General features: G+C 42.8%; 2 protein-coding genes across 3 annotated transcripts in view; both read right to left on the reverse strand.

Moving 5' to 3' along the window:
• AVIL (advillin) overlaps positions 1-5,163 on the reverse strand; it is a 49,964-nt gene extending 44,801 nt beyond the window's left edge. The window contains exon 1 of the mRNA XM_081937626.1: positions 5,054-5,163. The gene's annotated coding sequence lies outside the window, so the exon portion shown is untranslated. The remainder of the gene's footprint in view (positions 1-5,053) is intronic.
• Positions 5,164-9,313: 4,150 nt separating this feature from the next.
• CTDSP2 (CTD small phosphatase 2) overlaps positions 9,314-23,069 on the reverse strand; it is a 53,513-nt gene continuing 39,757 nt past the window's right edge. Inside the window, exons 3-8 of one of the 2 annotated variants that reach the window (XM_081937658.1) lie at positions 22,580-22,618; positions 19,474-19,575; positions 17,814-17,870; positions 14,906-14,998; positions 13,993-14,178; positions 9,314-12,744 (exon numbers count right to left, since the gene is read on the reverse strand). In XM_081937658.1, coding sequence (XP_081793784.1) covers positions 12,619-12,744; positions 13,993-14,178; positions 14,906-14,998; positions 17,814-17,870; positions 19,474-19,575; positions 22,580-22,618 — 603 coding nt within the window. In that variant the 3' untranslated portion in view covers positions 9,314-12,618. The remainder of the gene's footprint in view (positions 12,745-13,992; positions 14,179-14,905; positions 14,999-17,813; positions 17,871-19,473; positions 19,576-22,579; positions 22,619-23,069) is intronic. The other variant, XM_081937659.1, reaches the window with a different exon arrangement.

Raw genomic sequence — 23,069 nt, forward strand, 5'->3', positions numbered from 1 at the left:
TCATAAACCTTTCTGGAAATTCAACTGGGTGTCTCTAGAAGCTGGAAGAACAAGTCACTGGCAGTCCAGCTAAGTTCCTGTCCTGTTATCAAGTTCTAGACTGCTCAAGAGTTTTCTCCAGAATCATTGATAGTTGGGATAACATTGGAAGCAATGAAGTTGCCCAGCACCAGTCACTGAATTCTGTCTGAAAAGCATTTCATTTGCACACGGCCAAATTTTAGATTCTATAAACGACAAAGAGTCATATAGTAATTCAATCCTGGTCTTGTATCAGTTGTTCCTGCTCCCTGTTAACAGCAATAACACAAGTGGGGGCTCTGTAGGATGTTCTGAGAGCAGTGCCCAGTGCTATCCAGCAAAGAAACCTGGTGTTCTGGTAATGTGCATTCCATGTAGAACAGGGGTGTCCAAACTTGGGAACTTTAAGACTTGTGGACTTCAACTCCCAGAATTCCCCAGCCAGCATGGCTGGCTGGGGAATTCTGGGAGTTGAAGTCCACAAGTCTTAAAGTTCCCAAGTTTGGACACCCCTGATGTAGAATAACCTATCGTCTCAAAATAGTCATAGAATTTCCAGAAGGGTGGGGTTTTTTTTTTGTAATGCCAAAGGTGTTTATGTACTATGTCCTTAATAGCTTTAGATATTTTCTCTAAGCAAAGGTAATCTGCTTTGTACTAATCGGTTACAATACTACAAGCTACTTAAATGCTTAAGGAAGAAAGTGATCCTTCCTTTTGTCAGTATGCTGCTTGTGGAATTAACTCTCTCCCAAAGGTATGACTTGAACCGATGCTGATTCCGCCCTCCCCCTCCAGGTGCCAGATATTCCTTTTGTTTCACTTGCTGTGGCATACCATATGTGGCTTGTCATAGTTATTGGTTTTATCTACTCATCTACTTTGTTATGATGATTTACTGCTCTGATTGTATGCGTCACTCTACGGTTTTCTCAATGTTGCTGAACTACGGCTTGCAACATCCTCAACCAGTGGTGAGGAATGCCGGGAACCAGGAGTGGAATTCTGGTTTGGATCGGTTTGGGCGAATCGGTAGCTCCAATGATCAGCTGGGAGCAAACCGGTTCGCCCCGACAATCAGATTGGCCCACCCCCCTGCCCACGCTATTTCCCTACCTTTATCCTCTCAGCTGATTCGCGTGGCAGAGCAGATTGCCGCGCGAATCAGCTGTGTTACTCCTCCAAAGATACCCGGAAGTGAAGATTTCTTCAAACTGCCCATGCTTGCACAGCATGCGTCAGGTGCGGGCAAATCATCATGCTATCCCCAAACCAGTTGTTAAACCGGGAGGATCCCACCACTGCCGGGAACTGTGGTTCAGCATGGAGGGACATAGGTTGCCCGCTCCTATTCTGTGTTATCGATAGAGGAGAATATTTGTAGCTCAGGGTTGAAGTAAAGGTCCTTGGTGCGCTCTGAGCTTAGTTGTTTTCTTTCAGATGTTTCACTAACCAAGCTAGGTAACATCATCAGTGCCAAACTACCTGTGTAACGTCCTATCTTGGGGGTGGGGGGGATGGACAGTTCTCTATTTTTATACAATGTATATCTTCACAAAATGTAACATCTGGATCTCTAGAATATATTATGTGTAACTCAGAATTGAACTGTGGGGTCCCTTGATGCTCTCTGAGCTTGGTGGTTTTCATGCAGACGTTTCATTACCCAAACTAAGTAGCATATTTGGAGCACTGATGATGTTACCTAGTTTGGGGAATGAAGTGTCTGGAAGAAAACAAGCTCAGAGAGTACCAAGGACCTCTGTTCTGTATTGTGCAACCAATTCTAATAATCCTTTTCCATGCCGTTCTCCTACTACCCACGAGTAATATTTCAAAATAAACAAAAAATGAAGTCAATAAAACATCCCCTACACAGCCAACCCCATCGAAAACAGGCATTTCATAGGGCCTGATCAGAGGTGGGTTGCTCCCAGTTTTACTACTGGTTCTCTTCGCGTGTGTGCAGTTCAACATGCCGGCAATGGCAGCGGTGACCAGGGAACTGGTTTGGGGGCGTGGCCAGCCTGGGTCACTGATGGTTCTGCGACCCAGGCCAAAATACTACTACCGGTTTGGCCGAACTGGGCCGAACCGTGAGCAACCTCTTCTGGTCCTGATGTAGATAGCTCTCTGAAGCAGTTTACTGCTTGCATTAATGCCTCATTTGCATTTCTCTTGAGGAAGGAATCCTCAGCACAATACTTTCTGAAGGATTGGTGATGTCACTCATGCACTTCCACCTCACAAGTCATCACCCTGGGGACTGACTTAGCATGATACAAATAGGACAGCTAGCCTGCTGGGTGGCTGAAAGTGGATAGTGGTATTGAAGCTGCAAGGAAGGAGTGCCCTGAAAAAAAAAGAGGCAACACTAGAAAGATATAGAGAATGCTGGAGATGGAATGGGCATTGCTCAGTGGTAGAATACCTGCTTTTGACATAGAATATTCTAGGAACAATCCATGCATCCCAAGTGTGGTTTAGAACCCATGGAAAATTCTTTCCCACTCTCAGAGGAGTAATTGAGTGGGAGTAGTGAAAGAGACAGTAAAACACAAGATAGTAAGATCCAAGACGGGAAGGAGGGTGGCACTGAGGCTCTCTCTGGCGACAGGGAGGAAGAAGCAATATCGAAAAGGCTCAGATCTCAAAAATAAAATTATTTGGAACAATAGCAGTTAGTGATATATCAGAAAACGACAAAGAGAAACATGTAGGAACACAAGACTAACAATATAGAGTAAGATTTGGTTTACTGTTTTCTTCTATAAATTTGTTGTACAATGTTACATAAGTGAGTATCGTGCTGGGATCTCTACCAGCAGTATGAAAGCTGCCAAAAAAAATTGTATACCTATTTACCCTCCCCTATATATTTGAAAACCAATAAAATTTTGTTTAAAAAAAAAAGAACCCATGGAAAATTCTGGGGAACCAATGTCAAACTGTATCAACTATTGTTGGACTGTCAATATTTTGATATACAATATAAGCTTCTTCTTCCAAAACCTTCAATTAACATGGGTTGATTAAAATTGGAAAAAAGAAGAAGAGGGTGGTGGAAAATTGTGCAAATGGGACAGTATTGCCAAATTTAGTTCTTTTATAGTCCTCTGGGGAATTGCTATTCAGATGCTGGTACAGCAAAAGTTAAGGATGCCCAAGGGAGAATGAGCAGCCTTGGGAGATGAAGATACGATCATCAAACTGGTATAAAGTCTGAAGCCATCGGTGTATAATTTTGACGTACTACAGCTTTCAATATCCTGGAAGGAGCTTTGTCAGCTCTAAAGTAACAAAAAGCAGAATCATTGTGGTCAGTCAAATTCAAAAAGCTTTCTGCTATCAAAACAAATGCCTGAGAATGGGCTTGGCATTCATTGTAATCACATTGATTAATTTGGCTTCTTCATATCTTCCATTTGCTTTTTCAAAGCAAAAGTCTGATCTCATTGTTTTGCCTTGAACAGAAGGTTTAGCAGGCTTGGTTGTAGCCTCTCTACCAAGTATTGAAGTTTGCTCTTCAAGTACATTTTCTCTGCTCCATACTCTTTCCCTTGTTTTCTATCACCTAGCTTTTGTTCCAATATTTTGCAATTTTCATAATGTAAAACTTGTAGAAAAAAATGCATTTGATTGGACTGAGTATACCTAATCCTTCTTGGTACATTTAGATTTACCGTATTTTTCGCCCTATAAGATGCACTTTTTTACTCCAAAAAAGAGGGTGAAAATCTGGGTGCGTCTTATACGCCGAATGTAGCCACCTGGGTCATCTAAAAATGGGGCAGGCAAACACCAGTGAGGAAGAAAGTGATGACAATGACTGCGTGGATCTGTCCTTCCTCATTTCTGATAGCAGCGAAGAAGAGGAATTCTTGGGGTTCGAATAAAAACATTACAGCCTTATTTTTGTTACTTTCACAGTTTACTGACTTTACTGACTGTTAATGAGAGTAAAGATAGTTCTTAATACGTTACATGGTTGACATAAAATTGTTCTTAAACTGCTGTTAACTTTATACAGTTGATATAAAATATTTTACTACAGTATTTGGTTCAGAATCTTTTTTTTCTAGATTTTCCTCCTTTAAAATTGGGTGTGTCTTATATTCCGGAGCGTCTTATAGGGCGAAAAATACGGTAATTCCAGGACCTGCCCTCTGAAACACCCAAATCCCCCAAGATCAGATTGGCCCTGTTCCCGCTGGGCTTTTCTAAACCATTGAAGACCTGGATGTGCTCTGTGGCCTGGGCTGGGGACATTAGATGGCCTATTAGAATGCTTGTGTCGATTGCTGTTTTTCTTGGTGTCTGTGGTAGATTTTTATCCTTTGCTAATATTTGTGGGTTTTAAGGTGTTGTCAGCTGCTCAGAGTCACATTTATGAGATGGGCAGCCACATAAATAGATTATATAAATAAACATAATAGAGCTGTCCAAGAAAATTTCAAAGAGCCACTAACCGACCTTAGAAGCTGTAGACAAAAATGTCCCTTATTGGATGCTAAAGCTCAATTCATATCAGACGTGTGTTCACACAACCACATGGAACTGAAGTTAGCCGAGCCCAAATTCTGTCTCTGACTCTTACCATATCCCAGTTTCAACCTTGTAAGAAATGACATCCCAACAAACAGAGGGCGTTTAAGAGTATACAATGGCCGCAACCAGCCCACACCTATCTCAGAGACTTAATTTGCTTAAAGAAATATATTCTAATTCAGTTTCCACAGTTCAGTGGATTGCCTTGAATAAGCTCCCTTCGGGCATTCTTAAGGCTGCAACCTTCGGTGGGGCTCAAATATGGTGTAAGACCACACCGCTAGTTAAGTGCTCGCATTTTCAGAAACCTTGCCACTTCTTTCTTCAATCTGACTTTTCTCCTGGGGCTGTTCTGGGAAAAGCAACTTCCATCAGCTTAGCTTGATATCCATCCCTTATGGAGGGTCTCCATCTCCTCCCACTCTTTCCGATCTTCCTCCTAGGCACGGCTTCGACCACCCCCGATAAATCACGCCGCACTTACCAAGAATTTTGCTGGAGATAACTTGCACTTCTCTCTAGGGCTGTGTCTGCCAGGCAGAGAAATGGTTCCTTCCCATTCAGAGCAGCCTCTGACCGGAAGATCCAGGCCAGCTCATACAGATTTGATTATATTTGCATTCTGCCTGCCTGTGAGCTGCCTGGTCCAAACAGTGCTGGCCTTGCCCAATGACTTCGATTCATGTAGGGAAAACATCTGTTTTTTTTTAATTGTCGTTGTTGAAAACCTTGAACTAGGAGGAGCTATCAGGTCCTAGGCCAGCCCTCTCTCTATGGCTGCCATCCCAATTTTCCATTGATTTTTCTGAAATGCAGGGTTGCATCAATAATGCAACAAAATGGGAGGAATATGGCATTAAACCACATTAAAGTGGTTTGCTCGGAAATGAAATGCAAAAGACAGTAGACAGAGAGGCAGAGCAGCTCATCTTGCGGGCAAGAATAGCCGATAGCCAGAAATGGGACTATATTATTGAAGCCGCCCATGATCCACGAAACTGCTGGATTGGGAATGGTTGGGATTTGGGGGCATCGAATTGTAGTGGTTGTCTTCCTTTCTTTGCAAATGGTTCCAGGTGGTGAGGGTTGGGAGGGGAGAGGTCACTCCCCGGGCTCTGCTACTCCTTTTCATATCATCAGTATGGAGATGATATACGACTGTTATCAGTAGTGGGTTCTAAAAAAGTTTTACCTCCGGTTTTGTGGGCATGGCTAGGTGGGGGGGCATGTGACTGAGTGGGCATGGCCAACTTGACATCACTCATGTATACTCAGTCATATGACCCCCCCCACCAAGCCACACCCACTGAAACAGTGGTGAAAATTTTGGGGATTCTGACTGAGGGAAGGGGTAGGGAAAACTCCAAAAAATAGACCGCCAGAGGATTTAGGGTGTGGAAAAGCCATAAATTTCCTAGAAGGAATCAAAGTATTCAACTTTGTAGCCCAGATACCACGCCTGTGTTTATAAATTTGGTGGGCAAGTGAGGAGGTGTGTGAGAGAACAACGGGAAGGAAAGGGTGGGAGATAGGAAAAAATGAAGGCGGAGGTGCTGGACTGTGCAAGCAGGGTGTGAGGGAGGGAGGAAAGTTCACCCAATCCTGACTGGGACGAGGAAGAAAAGAAGAAGAAGCCTCCAGGCACTAGCACTGAATTTCAACAGCCTCACTTGGCTAGCCTGGGATCGAAAGATACAATTCAGAGATGGGTTGCTCCCAGTTCGGAATGGTTCAGGGGTGTGGCCAGCCAGCCATCACTACTGGTTCAGCGACCCAGGCCCAATTACCACTACCGGTTCACTTGAACCGGTCCGAACCGGGAGCAACCCACCTCTGAACTGTATCTTTCAATCCCAGGTTAGCCAAGTGAGGCTGTTGAAATTCAGTGCTAGTGCCTAGAAGCTGCTGCTGCTTCTTCTTCTTCTTCTTCTTCTTCTTCTTCTTCTTCTTCTTCTTCTTCTTCTTCTTCTTCTTCTTCTTCTTCTTCTTCTTCTTCTTCCTCTTCTTCTTCTTCTTCTTCTTCTTCTTCTTCTTCCTCCTCCTCCTCCTCCTCCTCCTCCTCCTCCTCCTCCTCCTCCTCCTCCTCCTCTTCCCCTCCTCCTTCTCCTTCTCCCTCTTCATCTTCCATGTCTAGATCAAACTTTAAACTGCTGGAATGAAGCCACCTCCTTGACTTATTTTTTGCCCAATATAAGTCACTATCACCACGTTTCAGGTAGTAGGCGATATACCAGCAGGTGGGCCAGGCTCTCTGTCTCTCCATGTTCACATAATGTGTTGTTATTGTGCATATTACCCTTAGGCACTCTTACACTTAGTATGAGGGAATGGAGATCCTTCAGCCACATCCTCCTTTAATGTTATTCCTTGCTCGATGGTCTCCTTTCTCCATCTTTGAATTCGATTTTGTTCTTGTGTACCCTCAAGAATGTTTGTTCTTGCACATAAAGCTGTTCCTAGAACTGAGTCAGCGGGTTAGGAGCATACAGTATGTCCGTTCAGAGGATGTCAAGAACCATTCTCTTGCTTAGTTCTCTCAGCATCTGCTGCTACCTCTCTCTTGGTCTTAGCTGGGGCAATGCCAGCAAAAGGATATATTTTATCAATTGGTGTAGGTTTGAGACAACCTGTCCCTAAGCATACTGCTTCATTGATGGTGGCAACAACTTATTTCACATGTGCAGATCATGTGTCCACACTGGAGTAGTAGGCTCTGCTGCAGAGGCGCTCAAGGCTGATGTGCGTAGATGGTTGAGCATCCCATGTGCAGTTTATCAATTGGAGGCTGATTGGAGATAAACCAACTACAGACCAGTCCTACCATGAGTGAGGGGCTGTGATTGGACTGTGTCTGGACTGTCCAGGCACAAGGATTTTCCGCCTTCTCGATAGGGTTACAGCTTCCTGGTCAGGAATGGTGCGCAACTTGGGGGCTCTCCCATACTCACAGCTTCTGCTTGAAGAGCAGCTAGCTGATGTGGCCAAGAGGGTGTTTGCACAGCTCCATTTGGGCATCAGTTGCATCCTTCCCTGGATCAGTCAGTCCTCCAGTAACATCTCACAGCTCAATTATTGCAACATGCTCTACATGGAGCTGCCTTTGAAAATCACTCTGAAGCTTCAACTGATCCACCATACAATGCTACAAGCAGTGATAATATTGTCTCAGCCTGTTGACACATCTTTCTGCTCTGTGAACTAGACTTTTTGCCTGTGTTTCCAGGTGCAACTCAAGGTGCTGGTTATTGCCTACAATGCCCTATGTGGCAGAGCCTGGTTATTTGAAAAACCATGGTCTTCTTTGGTTTCTGCCTGCATAATATGACCCAGTAGAGTGCTCATTCCAAGTCTGTTGTATTCCAGGAACCAGGAAGGCTGACTTGCCCTTTAGAATAGGGCTCCTGCCACCCAAGATCCGTATGACCCTCTTCCCGATGACTTTCTGGAAGGCCTTGAAAACCTGGTTATTTACCCAGGACTTTGGATAGGGTGGATGGGATTCTGATTTGTAATGTTTTATATTGGTTATTCGGACTGTCACATTACACTTATTTTGCAATTATGTTTGTACATGTGAGAGAGAATTTTCCATGTTTTGTGGGTTTCAACGTTGCTCCTGCAATCAGACAGCATTCAAAGTGAACGGATGAATAAACCAACTGCTGGTGTTTTCCTCACTCCCTGAACCTAGCTTATTCAAGATATTAAGAGAAGCTGGCTACCCTTAGCCTGTGAGCCAACTGCAGTTCTCCAGGCCTCTTCGCTACCACTTCCAGACTCTTGCAAGGTGCATCCCCCTCCCCCTTTCAGCTCTTCAAACTGGTTAATGTATTGCTTTCCCCATCCAGCTGCCTCACAACTTAAAAACGGAACTTTGTACAGACAAGTTCTTCAAGCATATTAAATCCTCCCCCCCCAGCCCAATTCCTTTTGATGGGGAAAAGAAACCCCAAAATCCCTTCTCCCAGGATCTGGATCTATTCTTCTCTACAATGAGGGTACCAAGAAAGTTCAACTAAATAATTTGGATTAGGCGAGGGAAAGGCTCTTCCTGAACTTCTACAACCATTGCGGGTCCTTCAGGGTGATGCTTATTTGCTTGGCTCCAGTTCAAACCAGGTAGAGTCCATCAATGCTTATGTGGTTCATAAAGGTTGTCTGAAGGTTCTCCACTTCAAAGGATAAGAAGTTATGGGAGGAAGATTTCCAAACCCTGACACACAATTGATAAGACAGGAGGCATATCTCAAACGTTCCTACTCTCCCTCTCCAATCCAGGTGCTGGCCTATAGGTTGGGCAGATTGGGACTGTCCGATGTATCTGAAGAACGCTAGGTTGGAAAATGGAAAACAGACCCTACATCCAGTATCATCTGGCTGCAATGCAGAAATATGCCTATTTCATTTATAAATCAACAACAATTAGATGACTTTGGAACAGAGTTTAACATAAATTATACTTGGCTTTCAGGTAGGATTGGCAGCTGAATTATGCAAATTGATTCTTTTGGAGGGGAAAAAAAACCAAAAGCAATTTTTACACTGGGATTTTTAAACGTGCATCCGTTACCTGATGCTGCAGTCACTCTGAGAACCAGCCTTTTTGTGCAGCTTTGTGCATTTCTCCACTGAATACCGTAAAGGATATTTAGTGTTATAGACTTACCTAAGCAGCTACAAAACCTTGGGGTTCCCCCCCCCCTCAGAGAGCTACCCACTCAAACGTTTAATGAAAAGACAAGAGTTTGATTTCTTTTTATTTCTTTAATTGCAGTTAATACAAAGATTCCAAAAATAGAAAGAGTTCATAATGGCAACAAGTGCCAGCTTCAAGTTTTGGGATTTTTTTTCAATTAAAACATTTTTTTTAAAAAAAACAAAACAAAAACAAAAAAACCAGCAAGTGAGGACATGTGATAAATTTGTACAGTTTAATGAGAAGGGAGAGGAGAAGGGAAAGCTGGAGGCTTTTTTTTTTCCTTCAAAAGCCAACAGCTTCCATTTCTTGTATGAAATGGGAGCACCAAACATGACTTGATGTAAAAAGGTACCATAACAAGCGTGGGTAGATTTGTGTGTGTATGTGTCTTTAGTGTAAGTCAGTACATGGGGCAGCCATAAAAGGCATGGCCCTGGTAAAGTGCTGGGGCCGCCTCTTGGCTGGAGCTCTACCCTCATTAACCATGGTTCAATCAAGGCACAATCCCAACATGGTAGTTTGGACCCAGGAATCCTTATGGCTCTAAAACATGATTTACAATCTTGACTCAAGAGTGGGCTTGGGCGCTTATGGGCAACATGGCAGGCGCTGCTACATACTGAAGTCCTATGATCACCCTTTGTTTCCCTCCACGCAGGATTGTCCAAAGGCATCACCATGTCCACATGACTCTCAGCAATCCGTTTCTTTTTCCCAACTTGATAAAATCAAATAACCCCGCTCCCCCCAAAATCTGCCTCTTTTCAGATCAGACTCCTTTCGTACAGATCCCTCCACGCCAGGACTGCGATGTTGTCCACTGCAATTTAGAGAGGAGAATAAATGGGTTGCCTTCTTCTCTTCGTAATTCCACCCTCTTTTAAGGCTTAAAAAAGTGATTTCTGCAGCAAATGTAGATAAGAGTATATTGGACTACAACCCCCAGCATCCCTCACCTATGACCATAACTGGCTAAGGTTACTGGGAATTGGTTTTTTTATTTTCTTTTATTTTTTTCCCTTCAGGGGGCAGCATCTAACCTCGGTCCAACAAAGGATTAGAAACCTGTTTCATCTTGAAGAAAGGGCTGGGGCAGCTGCTGGCATGAGAGAGAGGAAGGAAGAGAGGGGCAATTGGTCTTCGGCTGACACAAAGCAAGAACAAAACTGTGAGAATAGGAAGGGAAAACAAAAAAGGTTTTGTTCTTTCCAACATTCATTAACTCTGCAAAGTTTAACGGCTCCTCCCAGCTTGTGTGCGTAAGCAGCTGCTGGCTGAACTGCAAGGGAGGGGAAGAACTTCCTTGTTGGGTGTTTGAAATTGGAAACCTATCCCTCCTCCTGTCTTCCCCCAAACAAAGGAATCCAGGCACTCAACAAGGCAGACCAAACAGGACCAGAAAAATGAAGCCAGGGGGAAAATGGGGCAACAGGGCCCATTCCACTTCAAGACTTGACTAGAGTTTGACTAAGCATGCACACTCTCTCAGGAATCCACTGAAAACCGATCAGCACACTTGAAGCAAGGATGAAAATATCAAGTAGCATGTTGGTCAGGCTAACAGCTGCCTGGCCAACCAACAGCAGAGCTCAATGCTTTGGTCGTGAGGTGATTAGATGACCTGCAACTTGCCCTCCGCCCCTTAACCAATAAGGCAGCACCATTTTTATTTTTCAAAAAGAACCCCAAGGACTCTACCCTGCTCCTCCCCTTTGCTACCAGCCCTACAATGGCTAAACACAGATTAAATTCTCTTGCAATATATATTGCTGATAGTTGGCAGAGGGGGGGGGGGGGAGAAAGCAAGCCGGCACTGTTGATCCATTTGGTTTCCCTTGCTTCCACAAGTGGCACTTGAGAAACACATGTTCACAGTATGTCAGGCACAGTTCGAAAGGCCAAGAGGACCTTAACCCTAGGAAGAAAAAAAAACCAATGTCTACGGGCAACTCTCTGCGATATAAATATTCTCTCCAACTACTTTTGGTTGCTTGGAGCTGAAACCAGCTTGAGAATGCATTTGGGGGGGGGGGGAGAAGAGCGGGAATTGGAGAGGCCACACCAGAAGAGGCACAGTTGCTTGCTGCCAAGCAGCTGCAGCACAGAGACAGCAAGGCAGTTGTTAAGGCAAATGACACAGGAAGCAGGCTTGTGCGCATATGGGGAGTCTCCTAGCTTCTAACAGATTCATTCCCCAACTCATTGTCACCATCCAGGGGGGGATGCTGTCATGTTATAATGATGGAACTTAGAGCGAATCCTGAGTGGGAAGTTATGCCTTCAAGTGAGGTAAAACCACCAAGGGACGAACATCAGAATCCTCCCGTCTTCCAGGCAATCATTCACACTGAAAGAGAGTGGAAGAACTGGGCCGAGGAGAGGCACCCTACTGACCTGGCAGCCTCCTAACAGGGCGCCGTTTAAGGCAATGGAAGTCACTTCCTTCACCCACCCGCACCAAAGAAACAGATCAAAGCTGGAGTGCAGGGACGCTTGATCTTTGAGCAAATAAGGGAGTGTGGCACTGGTGGGACTGGCTAGCTTTGTCCCCACTAATGCTATGTGCTACTAGTGTTGGGGGAGGGAGGTTTGTTGCAAAGGCCTTTTTTTAAGTCCAGGGGTCTCACCTTTCATCAGAGGCAAAACACAACTGCAAGACAGAATGTTAAAACGCACGCACGCGCACACACACGTGAGGAAGGGTTTCTCAAAGCCAGCAGGGCAATGAGGCCCAGGAACCAGAGGTTGTGAAGCAAAGGTAACTTCACAAAAAACAGGCAAAGAAAGCAGCAACTTCAAAACAACCCAGAAAGATCCTGTATCAGAAGATCAGGCAAGAACAGAAATATCTGAAGGGTGTAGAGGGGGCCATCCTGACTCCCAGCCAAGAGCTGAGAAGTCTCCACATATTTTCACCTGGGGGCTGCGTAAGAAGCACTGCCAAGAATATGTAAAAGCAAGTGAGGAGGATGTACCTTTTAAAGAATCCATCCAAAACATTTGGCATTGCCTGGTGGGGGTGGGGGGGGGAGGGAGGATCCCCTAAAGGTTGGGGTGCAGTGCATAGATACTAGCACTATTGGGAATGGGGTGGGGTTATTTTGGATGTCCCTGCTCTTGGTGGAAAGGCTAGAAGCTCTAGCATCCAGCCATACCCTGGTTGGAAACTGCTCTGGCATCGCACAGAAGGCAGCCAGGCAGGTTTATTGCCTCCAAAGTGCTTGTATCTGCCTTGTGGCAGGGTGAATGGGGAGCAATTGCACTGTTCCCTTTCCCTCCTGGCCAATACTGAAGGCACAGAGTGAAAAAAAAAAGTAGTTTTCCCCAGCGGCCACAGCACTAGGAAAATGTTAGGGTGCCCTTAGTTGGCCGAGGCTGGTGTAGACGTCTTCTGCTCCACTCAACTCCTCAAACACAGGAATCAGGTTCAGCAGCTCCGTGTCTGTCATATCATCAAACCAAGACTGGACCGGTACCTACAGGACAGTCAGAGAGATAAAGAGAAGTCAATCGGAGGCAAGCAGGCAGGGAACAAGGCATTTATATTTCGAAAAAAGTAAAACAACCCTGGCAAAACTAGGATCTGGAGAGTGGCATTAAAATGTTAACAGCAATTATTTAACTCTTGGCTGCATCCCTTTTGGCCCCTGCTGGATCAGGCCAAGGCTAGTTTCTCACAGTGATCAACAGATGCTCTAGTAAGCTACAGATGGAAATATAAATCTCCCTGCTATTTTCCCCCCTGTAATGGGCATTTGGGAGAATATTGTTCCCAAGTTGTTGGGAGGCCATGTAGACATTTTTAAAACCCATTGCCCTTGAGAGAACTGTCTTTCAGGAATTTAGTCCAGCCTTTCAAAGGCTGTCCAAGTTAGTGCCTATTAGCATATATTGTGTTAATGAGTTCCACTACTTCGTGTATGGATTGTGTGGGGGGAGGGGGTGTTCTGTTTTAATTCTCCTTGCAATTCGGATCTGATGGATGGCCTCTGGTCCTAGTATTTTGAGGTGGGAAAGTGGGGGCGGGGGGGAATCCCTGTCTACTTAGAAGTGTAGCGATGGGAGTTTTCCTACACTGGAGAGTGAAATCTGTGAACTGCTTGAAGCTGGTTTTAAGAAAAAGGGAAAAAATATTTCAAATATTAAAGAGGGAAACAGAGTGGCATGTTACTGGGATGAGGCCACTTTAAAAGGCAAGGAGCTAGACAGGGGCTGTAGGAACAGCAGTCAACCAGAGGGAATTAGCTGAATTATTTCTGATTATAACCTTGGTGTGTAGGACAGCATTCAGTAAACTGGGAAAGGCGGAAGGAGAGGGAGTTGAGAGAATTTCTCAGCCATCTCTACAGGAAGATGAGAAAATCTTGCAGTGATAAGGTGAAAAAGAAGATCTGCCTCCATCCTGTTCCTATAAATCTCTGGCTAGGGATCTGAGAAGACACACGTCTCCCCTTTCTGTCACTGAAGAGGGAATGCCACTCCCAAAGCAGACCATCTGTCATTTGTGTTCGGCTCAAGAATGCAAATGTCACAATAAACACCAAGAGTTTAGAAGCAAGGGAACAACTCTTGAAGGTGCTATTGTTTTTTTTTTTTTAATTCTTCCCCAAAACCAGATTAAAATGTTTTTTAAGCCAAGTGGTTTATCAAAATCAGAACTACAAATTAACCCACAATAATCCCACTCCTTAGCCATCGTTTATGGAAGGTTAGAGAGTGCCCACCGCGTTCTCTGGATGGAAGATGTAGGAAGCTGGAGAATTGTCCAGGATCAGGGTTTTGCGCAGATCACGGCCCAGCCGGCTGAGATCCTTCACGTAACATCCCTGGTGGAACACGCACGACTCCCGGAAGAGGCGGGTCCGGAAGACTCCACACTTGTCCAGAAGGTCCGTCACTGGGTCAGCATACTAGCCAGAAGGAGAGAGAAAGAAATGAAGGGACTGCTTTGTGCGTAGAAACAAAACAATGACAATGAAAGGACTCAGCAATCAAGATAACCTGAATACTATGCCTCTGTGACCAGGTCTCATAAAAGTAGAATTTGTTACTTGGCATTGATTCTTTTAAGTGAAATTTTGTGGAATTGGCTATCCTTTCCTTTCCTTCTTTCTTTCATTTCTCTCTCTCTCTTTCTGTATTCATATCTATCTATCATCTATCTATCTATCTATCTATCTATCTATCTATCTATCATCTATATCTATCATCTATCTATCATCTATCTATCTATCTATCTATCTATCTATCTATCTATCATCTATCTATCTATCATCATCTATCTATCTATCTATCTATCATCTATCTATCTATCTATCTATCTATCTATCATCTATCTATCATCTATCTAATCTATCATCTCCAATTTTTATAACTTACTCAAGATGGTGAACATAGCTAATACCCCTTTTTCTCCTATTTTCCCCACCTATGTGAGGTGAGTTGCACCTCACTTAGGTGCAGAACTTTCTGTGGTCAGTTATTAATAAGAATTTAAACTCCCTGCAAACCTATAATTACATCGTACTGATTTCACAAAATTTAAGTGACAAATTCCTTCTCATTATAGCACCAGGCAACTTTGAAAGCAGAGCAGACCAGCCACGTGTCCGGCTAAGCTATTGGGAACCCACTCACCTTAGCTAAGCTGGCAGTGAAGAGCACACATTCAAACAGCTCCCCCATTCGCCTCAGGAATTCATCTACAAATGGCCGCTTCAGCACATACACCTAGAGATTAACAGAAAGGCGAGGAGATGGGTACATAAAGTACTTGCTTATATCTGCAGTGTGCTTTAGAACTGGAATAGTTGAAGGTCAGGCTTAATCCCAGTGTTGCCAAAATATGCAAAGCATGGCAAATATTTTAAGGGTGAAGTGAAAGGAGGAAATGAGTTGGCAGAATGCTTCTCCAACCCATAACCCATTTTTGTATAATTTTTTATTAAACATTTTCTTGAAAGAAGATAAAAACTAATACAAACTAATAGAAGTGAGAAAAACAAAAGAAAGAAAGAAAACGCTAAAAATGCAAGAAAGTAAAGTAAAAGAAAAAATAGGGAAAAAAAACAATACAAAGAAATAATGTCCAGACTTCTTTATAGCACAGGGGTGTCCAAACTTGGGAACTTTAAGACTTGTGGACTTCAACTCCCAGAATTCCCCAGCCAGCATGGCTGGCTGGGGAATTCTGGGAGTTGAAGTCCACAAGTCTTAAAGTTCCCAAGTTTGGACACCCGTTATAGCAGTTAGAAGTCCAGTTATAAATTTACCTCTTTACTTTTAAGGTTACCACATAGCTCTTTTCTTTCTACAATCTCTTCGGTCTAATCAACAAAACCATAAATCATAAGCTTAATTTTTTTTTCTGTTTCAGGCAAAAAGCCTAAAAAGGTGTTTCCAGGCCGCAATAAATGCAGACATTGTCTTTTCTCTGGTCAGAGATCCCAACCCATAACTCTCGTTTCGTAATCTATCCCACCACACGCTCTTCCCTTCATTACCCGGCCTTCTTTTATCCCTCAGGGCTTGACACATAGGGGTAAGTCACGTAGGAGAATAACAGCATTTCCAGTCTCTATTCATATTATTATTTGGCAAGCATCCAGTTACAGAGATCTGCATTTGCTCAATAAAATGAATGAAGGGTAGGGGAAAACTTTAGCAGAACTGGAAATCTAACTTTGCAAATCTAACAAGTTATCTAAGCCTAAGTTTCCGGAATGGCTGCATCATTTTATTTTATTTTATTTTTTCAAATTCTGGGAATTACATTTCCAATGTGTCTTGAAAATACCAATGTTTTGGAAGATTGCCTTAGATATCCAGTGTCTGATCATCTCAGAGGTGAGAAGATCCTGGAAGAAATGCACAATATAAATCTAACAAATAAAATAGGAATGGAAGGGAAGAAGGACAAATCGCTATGATGGAACTTCATACTGGTACCTCCTCAGTGTCACCAATGAAAGCCAGATGATGAACTGGTTGAGGTATCAGCCTTCGACAGGAAGACCTCAGTTCTAGTCTCTGCTCAGCTGTTACACTCAACAGAAGACACCATATTTTAATCTAAGGTATCTCACAGGATTTTTCTATAAAGATAAAAAAGGCAGGAAGGACCAACTACACTATCCTAAATTCCTACAGCCCACCATTTTAAAACCTGCCAAGTTCATTGTAAGAACCCTTTCTCTTGTTGATAGGTAAGGAGTAGTTATGTTATCAGAAGCCAACAGCAGGATTCAACTGTAGGATTATGTAGCTACAATTTCAGACATTTTAGGGAGCAGAGAGAACTGAAACAAATGTAGATTGAGTCTCAATAGTCCTTGGTAGTCTCTGCCATTCTTCACCTGGTGACTTTTTCTCTCTGGAAGTTCCTGCTGTTGCATCATCCAATTTTCTTCCCTATTTCAACTTGTGTTCCTAATCTGATTTTTGTGGTGCTGTTTTTGATAGGTTGGACTGTTTTATCCCTTTGTGTAAAGACAGATGCAAAACATGAATTAAATAGTTCTGTTTTCTCCCTGTTGCTTGTCACCTTCTTGCCACTTTCTCCCAGCAATAGACCAATTGTTTCCTTAACTTTTTTCTTGTTTTTAACATGTTGGAAGAAGCTTTTTTTGTTATTTTTTACTTTTGTGGCAAGCCTTTCTTCATTGTGAGCCTTAGCTTTCCTCACTTCATCTTTACATGCTCGGGCTATGCTGATATTCTGCCTTAGTTATGTCCCCCCCTTTCCACTTTTTATACTTAACTTTTTTTCTTTCAATTTGTCAGAGAGTTCTTTATGCAGCCATGCTGGTTTCTTTTGGGAGCTGTTATTTTTATTCTTCATTGGTATTGTGCTAGACTGGGCTTTCATAATCTCATTCTTCAAAATTTCCCAAGCTTCTTGAGTTGTTTTCCCCTTGAGGATTCTCATCCATGGAATTTTTCCCAAGCTCTCTCTAAGTTTATTGAAATTAGCTCTCTTAAAGTCCAAGGCTCTAGTTTCACTTTGTTCTACTACTTGTGTTTGCATAATGTTGAATTCCAATAGTGCATGGTCACTCGCCCCCAGGGTTCCTATATCTTCAACACCTTCTATCATTTCTTCTCTGTTAGTGAGAATTAAGTCTAATATGGCCGATCCCCTTGTTCCCTTCTCTACTGTTTGGGAAACAACGTTGTCTGCTAGGTTCGTTAGGAACCTGTTGGATCTTCCACTTGGTGCAGAGTTTGTTTTCCAGTTGATGTCAGGGTAGTTAAAATCTCCCACTACTATTGTGGTGTGCTTCCTACTATGGTAGAACATCATTCCTTATGTTGCAAAGAAGCCGCCTCCTGAAACAAGTAATCAAGAATAGGCCGTGTTGCCTGGTAACAGCCTATCCTGGATTACTTGAACCAGGCTGAGGCCTTCACCGCAGGCCTTCCTCTTCTTCTTCTTTTTTTGCAGGTGGTCTTGGCTAAGAGAAGAGGCCTAAACACACACTTGGTGCCAGAAGCAAAATATTGCCAAGCCCATCAAACTCCCAACTGTGAAGAGCAAGAAGCTTACCTCATGAGTTGTTCCCTCTATCTCAACCGGCACAATGAAGTCAGCGTTGTTGATTGGCTGAGAATTTTGTTAAAAGGAACATGTTAATTTGGCAAACAAACCTTGCACTATTCTCCCCCCTCCCCAGCAGGACCCCCTCCCCAAATTTTCTGTCTAAAGGCAGCTCCTGACTTCTTTCCAGGATTTTTTTAATGACGCCGTTTAATAGGCTCTGCTCCCATTTCCATTGCAAGATTCTGCATTTTATCTCTCTCTCTCTCTTTTTTTAAAAAGAACTACCGGTATCTTAAATGCCTGAAGCAATATATATCAAAAACCTAAATTCCTGATGGGTCAGGCATCATTTAGTCATGCTAATTCTAATTTCTGACAGATTCTTCCCACTTGTTGATGGCAGCCAACAACACAAATTTGTTATTATATAATTCGGTGTTCCTTAACCTCAGAGAATTTAGGATGCATGGACTTGCAGAATTTCACAGTCAGCATGGTGGCTGGGGAAATTCTGGGTGTTGCAAATTGCTGAGATTAAGAAATACTGACCTAGAATAAGCACACAGCCTCCAACTAAGAAGCTCTGAATTCATAAGTTGTAAAATTGCTCCTACTACTTGGGGCTTAGAGGAGATGTAGTTGTGGTGATGGAATAAATTTTGATCTTCTTTGGTAAGATCATCACTCTTTCCGAGGGCAGACCTAAATGAAGAGATGTGCTGAACATCTGCTCCTTTTAGTGTGATATAAGTCAGGGGTGTCAAACTTGATTTCATTGAGAGCCGCATCAGGGTTGACCTTGCTGGGCATGGCTTGGGGCATTGCCAGCTTGACCTTGGTGGGCATGGCTTGGGGCATTGCCAGCTTGATGTCACTCATTAAGGCTGTGTTTTCAGCCGCAATGGCCTCCTGCAGCCCTCTGCCAGCAAAAGCGGAGGCCTCCTTGAGCTCTGTTTTTGCTGGCAGAGGGTTGCAGGAGGCTGTCACAGCTGAAAATGAAGCCCAGGAGGGCTGTGCGCAGCCCTCTTGAGCTCCATTTTCACTGGCAGAGGCACCATGAGCCGGTCTTTCGTTGTTGCTCACTGACCATTTGAAGTTATAAAGGATCTACCTTGGAGCTACTTATGAACAGGATTCAAAGCTCCAATGGTCAGCCAGCCCCTCCCCTGATGCAGTCACATGGCCATACTTTGGGTGCTCGGTAACATGGCTGAACTCAGTTGTTTGCAGGGTCCTGTGATCACATGACCACATTTTACTGTCATTTTGCAGAAAATTGGCACATCCGGGTTTGGGCCAAAATTGTGCCCATAGCAAACCATTATTTTGCTTAACAATGCAATGTTCATTCAACAATGGATTTACTTAATCGCTGCTGCAAAAAAGGCCGTAGAATCAGACCTCGGGCCAATCACGTGACCAACCCATTTGCAACATTACAACTCATGAGCATGATGAGTAGATACCATTACAATCATAAGTCAAAGACTACCTGTATATCGGCCAATATATCTGAAAGGCATTAAACATTAGGAGGAAATTTAAACCAGTGTTTCCGCTAAAGCAGACCTTCGTTCCCCTGATCTAGCATGCCCTCCGGGTCTCCTTGTACTTGTTTATCCATTATGCAACAATACAGAACCAGGGAGCTACTCAAGGGTTTCACCTTGAAGGAACTGTGCACTAAGGTCTCATCCAGGTCAATCACCACACATATTCGGCCCTGGTCTTGTTGAGTCACCTCAGGGAGAAGGCATGTTCCAGGAATCTAGAAAAAGAAATGTGAGCTTAGCTTCCGCGGGCTGCAAGAACCACATTTCGTGATATGCATTGTATCCTGTTTTAAGTCTACAAGTTTAATTTTGGAACTTTATCTTACAGCTGTGCAAAAGTGCAGGAATACAGCAACTGTCAGCAACTCTTTTCAATCCAACATCGAGGTGCAATTGCCTGGACCAGATACAGCTGCTTTAAGGAACTGCTTGAAAATGTTAACCGAGCCCTGTCTCATGTATCATATCCCATTTCTCTCTCAATCTAAATTCCTGCCCTGCTCTGCTTTATATGCCATGCATTCCCAAGTGCTTCTGGGCAGCTTACCAAAAAAATGACGCTTTTGTGAGGCACATTTAACAAGCTTCACGCAGTTATATTAACAAGTGCCATATTTTGCCATTTGGAAAGTTCTTTTTTCAGCAACTAATCCACCCTGGGAGAAGGTTTCGAAGTATTTCTAGCAGGACTACCAGATTCTGCAACAGCTTTTTTCCCTTTGCCATTCATCTGGTAAACTCACAAGATTAGTTTTCCTCACCATGTACATGTATACATCTGAACTAAACTGTGCTGTTTCTCTGTGTCATATAATATATGTGGGTACATGCATACTTTTTGTATTTATTGATTTAGTCATATTCATGTAGCGTATATTGGAGGTGGTGACTCTGAGAGTTGTATGCAATGAAATTTCATTTTAGTGTATGCCAATTAGCGTACATTCGAAGTGACAATAAAATTAGTCTGTTTGCAGAGAAAAAAAGCATGGCCAAAAATGAAGAACCCCCTAGGCCTAATATTTAAAATGTGCATATCACCTCAGGATTTAGTGCTCTAGAGATCCTTAACTTCCACAATAAAGATACAAGTATCTTTGACATATGACCATTCAATTAGTCCCATTTGAAATGATGATGGTGTTGACAAAAGTGATTTTCAACTGGCCTTTGTACTAATAACTGCTGCAATGTCCTCAGATCCCGTGATCAAAATTTAGGCGCCTGGCAAGGGCCTTGCATTTATGATGGCTGATAGCATCCCAGGGTCATGTGATCACCATTTGAGACCTTCGCAGCTGATTTCTTGGAAACAAAATCAATGGGGAAACCAGAAGAGAATGTTGCAAGTTGTAGTCATGGGGTATCTCGCTTAATGACCAAATTTCTTAACAACAAATGTTCTGGTTTTAAGTCAAGGATTACCTGTATCTCAAAAATGCCTTTCTTCCCGTTAACTAACAGATCTATTTTTAATCCACACTTATTTTTAACACAGGAGTACAATTAATACAGATGCTTTTTAAAATGTGGAATAATTCCAGTGTTATACACTGTAGGCTCCCTGTGTCTTTCTATTGTCTCTCTCGCCATCCAATAATCACCTCATCTCCACATTAAAGCCGCAATGACTTTATTTTTAGGCGAAGGATGTACCATTGTCCAGTTAAGTTTCAATTTTTTTTTCAAAAACTTTCTAAAAGCAAAGTGTTTTCCATTATGTATTCTTTCAGACAAGTACATTTCAGAATTTGGTTAATGCCTGTTATGAATAGCTGAATGTGCCTTGAATTTGCATACTGTGTTGACATATTAAAATTTTCTATAGAAAACATTAGATCCCTTTTCAAAGTAGTTACAGCCATTTACAGTTCAGAGAGTACATTTATTTATTTTTAAAAAAATAAGCCTACTTTTGTGCCATTAATGTCGCAAGTGGTATTATTTGGATATTTTTATTTAGATTTTACCTGTCTTGTTTTTATCATTGAAATGTATTTTTCTATTTATATTGTATTTTATTATATTTAATAAATATATTATACCCTTATTAATGTTTGATGACCCCTGCCCTAGACACCATTTGCTGCTAAACTGGGCCACAAATCTAGGAAAGAAATATACACAGAGCCAGTGGGAACACTGTCCCACATTTCTGTTCACTATAATATTTCTCCCAACAGAAACTTGCAAATTTTCAGGCAAACAGGGAACAACTTTTCTCTTTATTGCCCCATCATTCTTCACCACAACATTCTTTAAGCTCCAGGGAAAACTGTCTCTATTTATTTGACAGACAGCTACATTTTCCAGGAGCAATTTACTTGTTGATCCATGTTGCTGGCATGTGGGAGGACACCTCTACAAAACAGAGAAAGGGAGTGCGTATACACACCAAAGAAGAAGCAGCAGTTTGCATTGAAGAATATGTTTGGCAAAACTCCCAAACTGTTGAGTTGGGAAAACACTGCCATGAGAGAGATCCCCCAGATGTCTCGGTGACTTCGTTTAGACAAAACTATTGATAAACCCATGTCTGCATTCTATCATTTCTGGCTGCAGAAATAGCTTGAGAATTTTAACTTTCTACTGATGATAAACTCTTGTTGTACTCCAATCTCTACTCTGAATGAAGAAATTCTTGCATCTCAAATGGGAAAATGGCCGTCAGTCCTGTGAATGCTCACCAGCAACTGACAGAGGAGAGTTTCACTAACACATTTGCTGTTGGTGTGAATTACACCATGCCACGTTCCTGCTCACAGAAATTTGCTCTCAACAGCAAGACAAGCGGACACCCCCCCTCCCCCCCAATTTCACTGGAGATGAACAGAAATTTGCTTAGTCAGAGCAGGATCATTTCCCTTTGTTCACATATACAAATGTGTGAGTGTGCATACACACAGAGAGGCACGATTGTTACCATCAAGCTAGAGCTGGGTATTGACTGCATTATTTTCCTTCCTTGCTGCCACACACATTATTTGGATTAACACATCAAAACTGAAGTTAATTGCAACTAAGTCTCACTGAAAATACTGGTAATATTAAACCAGCAGACCCACTGAACTGCTGCTCAATTCATATTTTGCTGCCCCTTACTGGGGATTTTCTCTCAATGGGGAACTCCCTACACCGGCCATTTATTTCCAGAGGAAAAATGAAGACTTGGCTCAAGAGTAGATACAGATCTCTCTTGCCTTTAGAACAAACACATACCTGATAAAACTGGTATTGAAGACACTGCAACAGATCAGACTAAAAGGGGGGGAAAAAGAGGAGAGCAAAGATGTAGGTTTATGAGAAAGATGAGACTGTGATACTATTCTTCGGGGATTTCAGCAAAGCCTCTGTCAAGGAAGAGCGTTGCAAAGGCTGGCTTCACACATTACTATACATATTTCTCACCCAGAACAGCCATAGCACATAAAGAAAAGGTAGCCGAGGGACTCTGAAAAATTACAGGCGCTACATGCTTGAAAAGCTTAAGAGGATGCTTTAGATTAACACATGAAGGGGACTTTAAGTCTGTTAATGCAGTCCTAATTTCTTTGATCGTGCTGCAGGCATTTGGGGCAACAGAAGGAAATCAAGCAGTGCTCTTACTTACAGGCGTGTTTTTAAAATAAAGAAATCACAAGCAAAATAGCTACACTGCATCTCTGTTAGGTTTGTATCTAATTTAGTCAACCACAGGCCAAATTAAAAA

The sequence above is a fragment of the Natrix helvetica genome, assembly GCF_964273705.1.
Source record: "Natrix helvetica genome assembly, chromosome: 1".
Lineage (NCBI taxonomy): Eukaryota > Metazoa > Chordata > Lepidosauria > Squamata > Natricidae > Natrix > Natrix helvetica.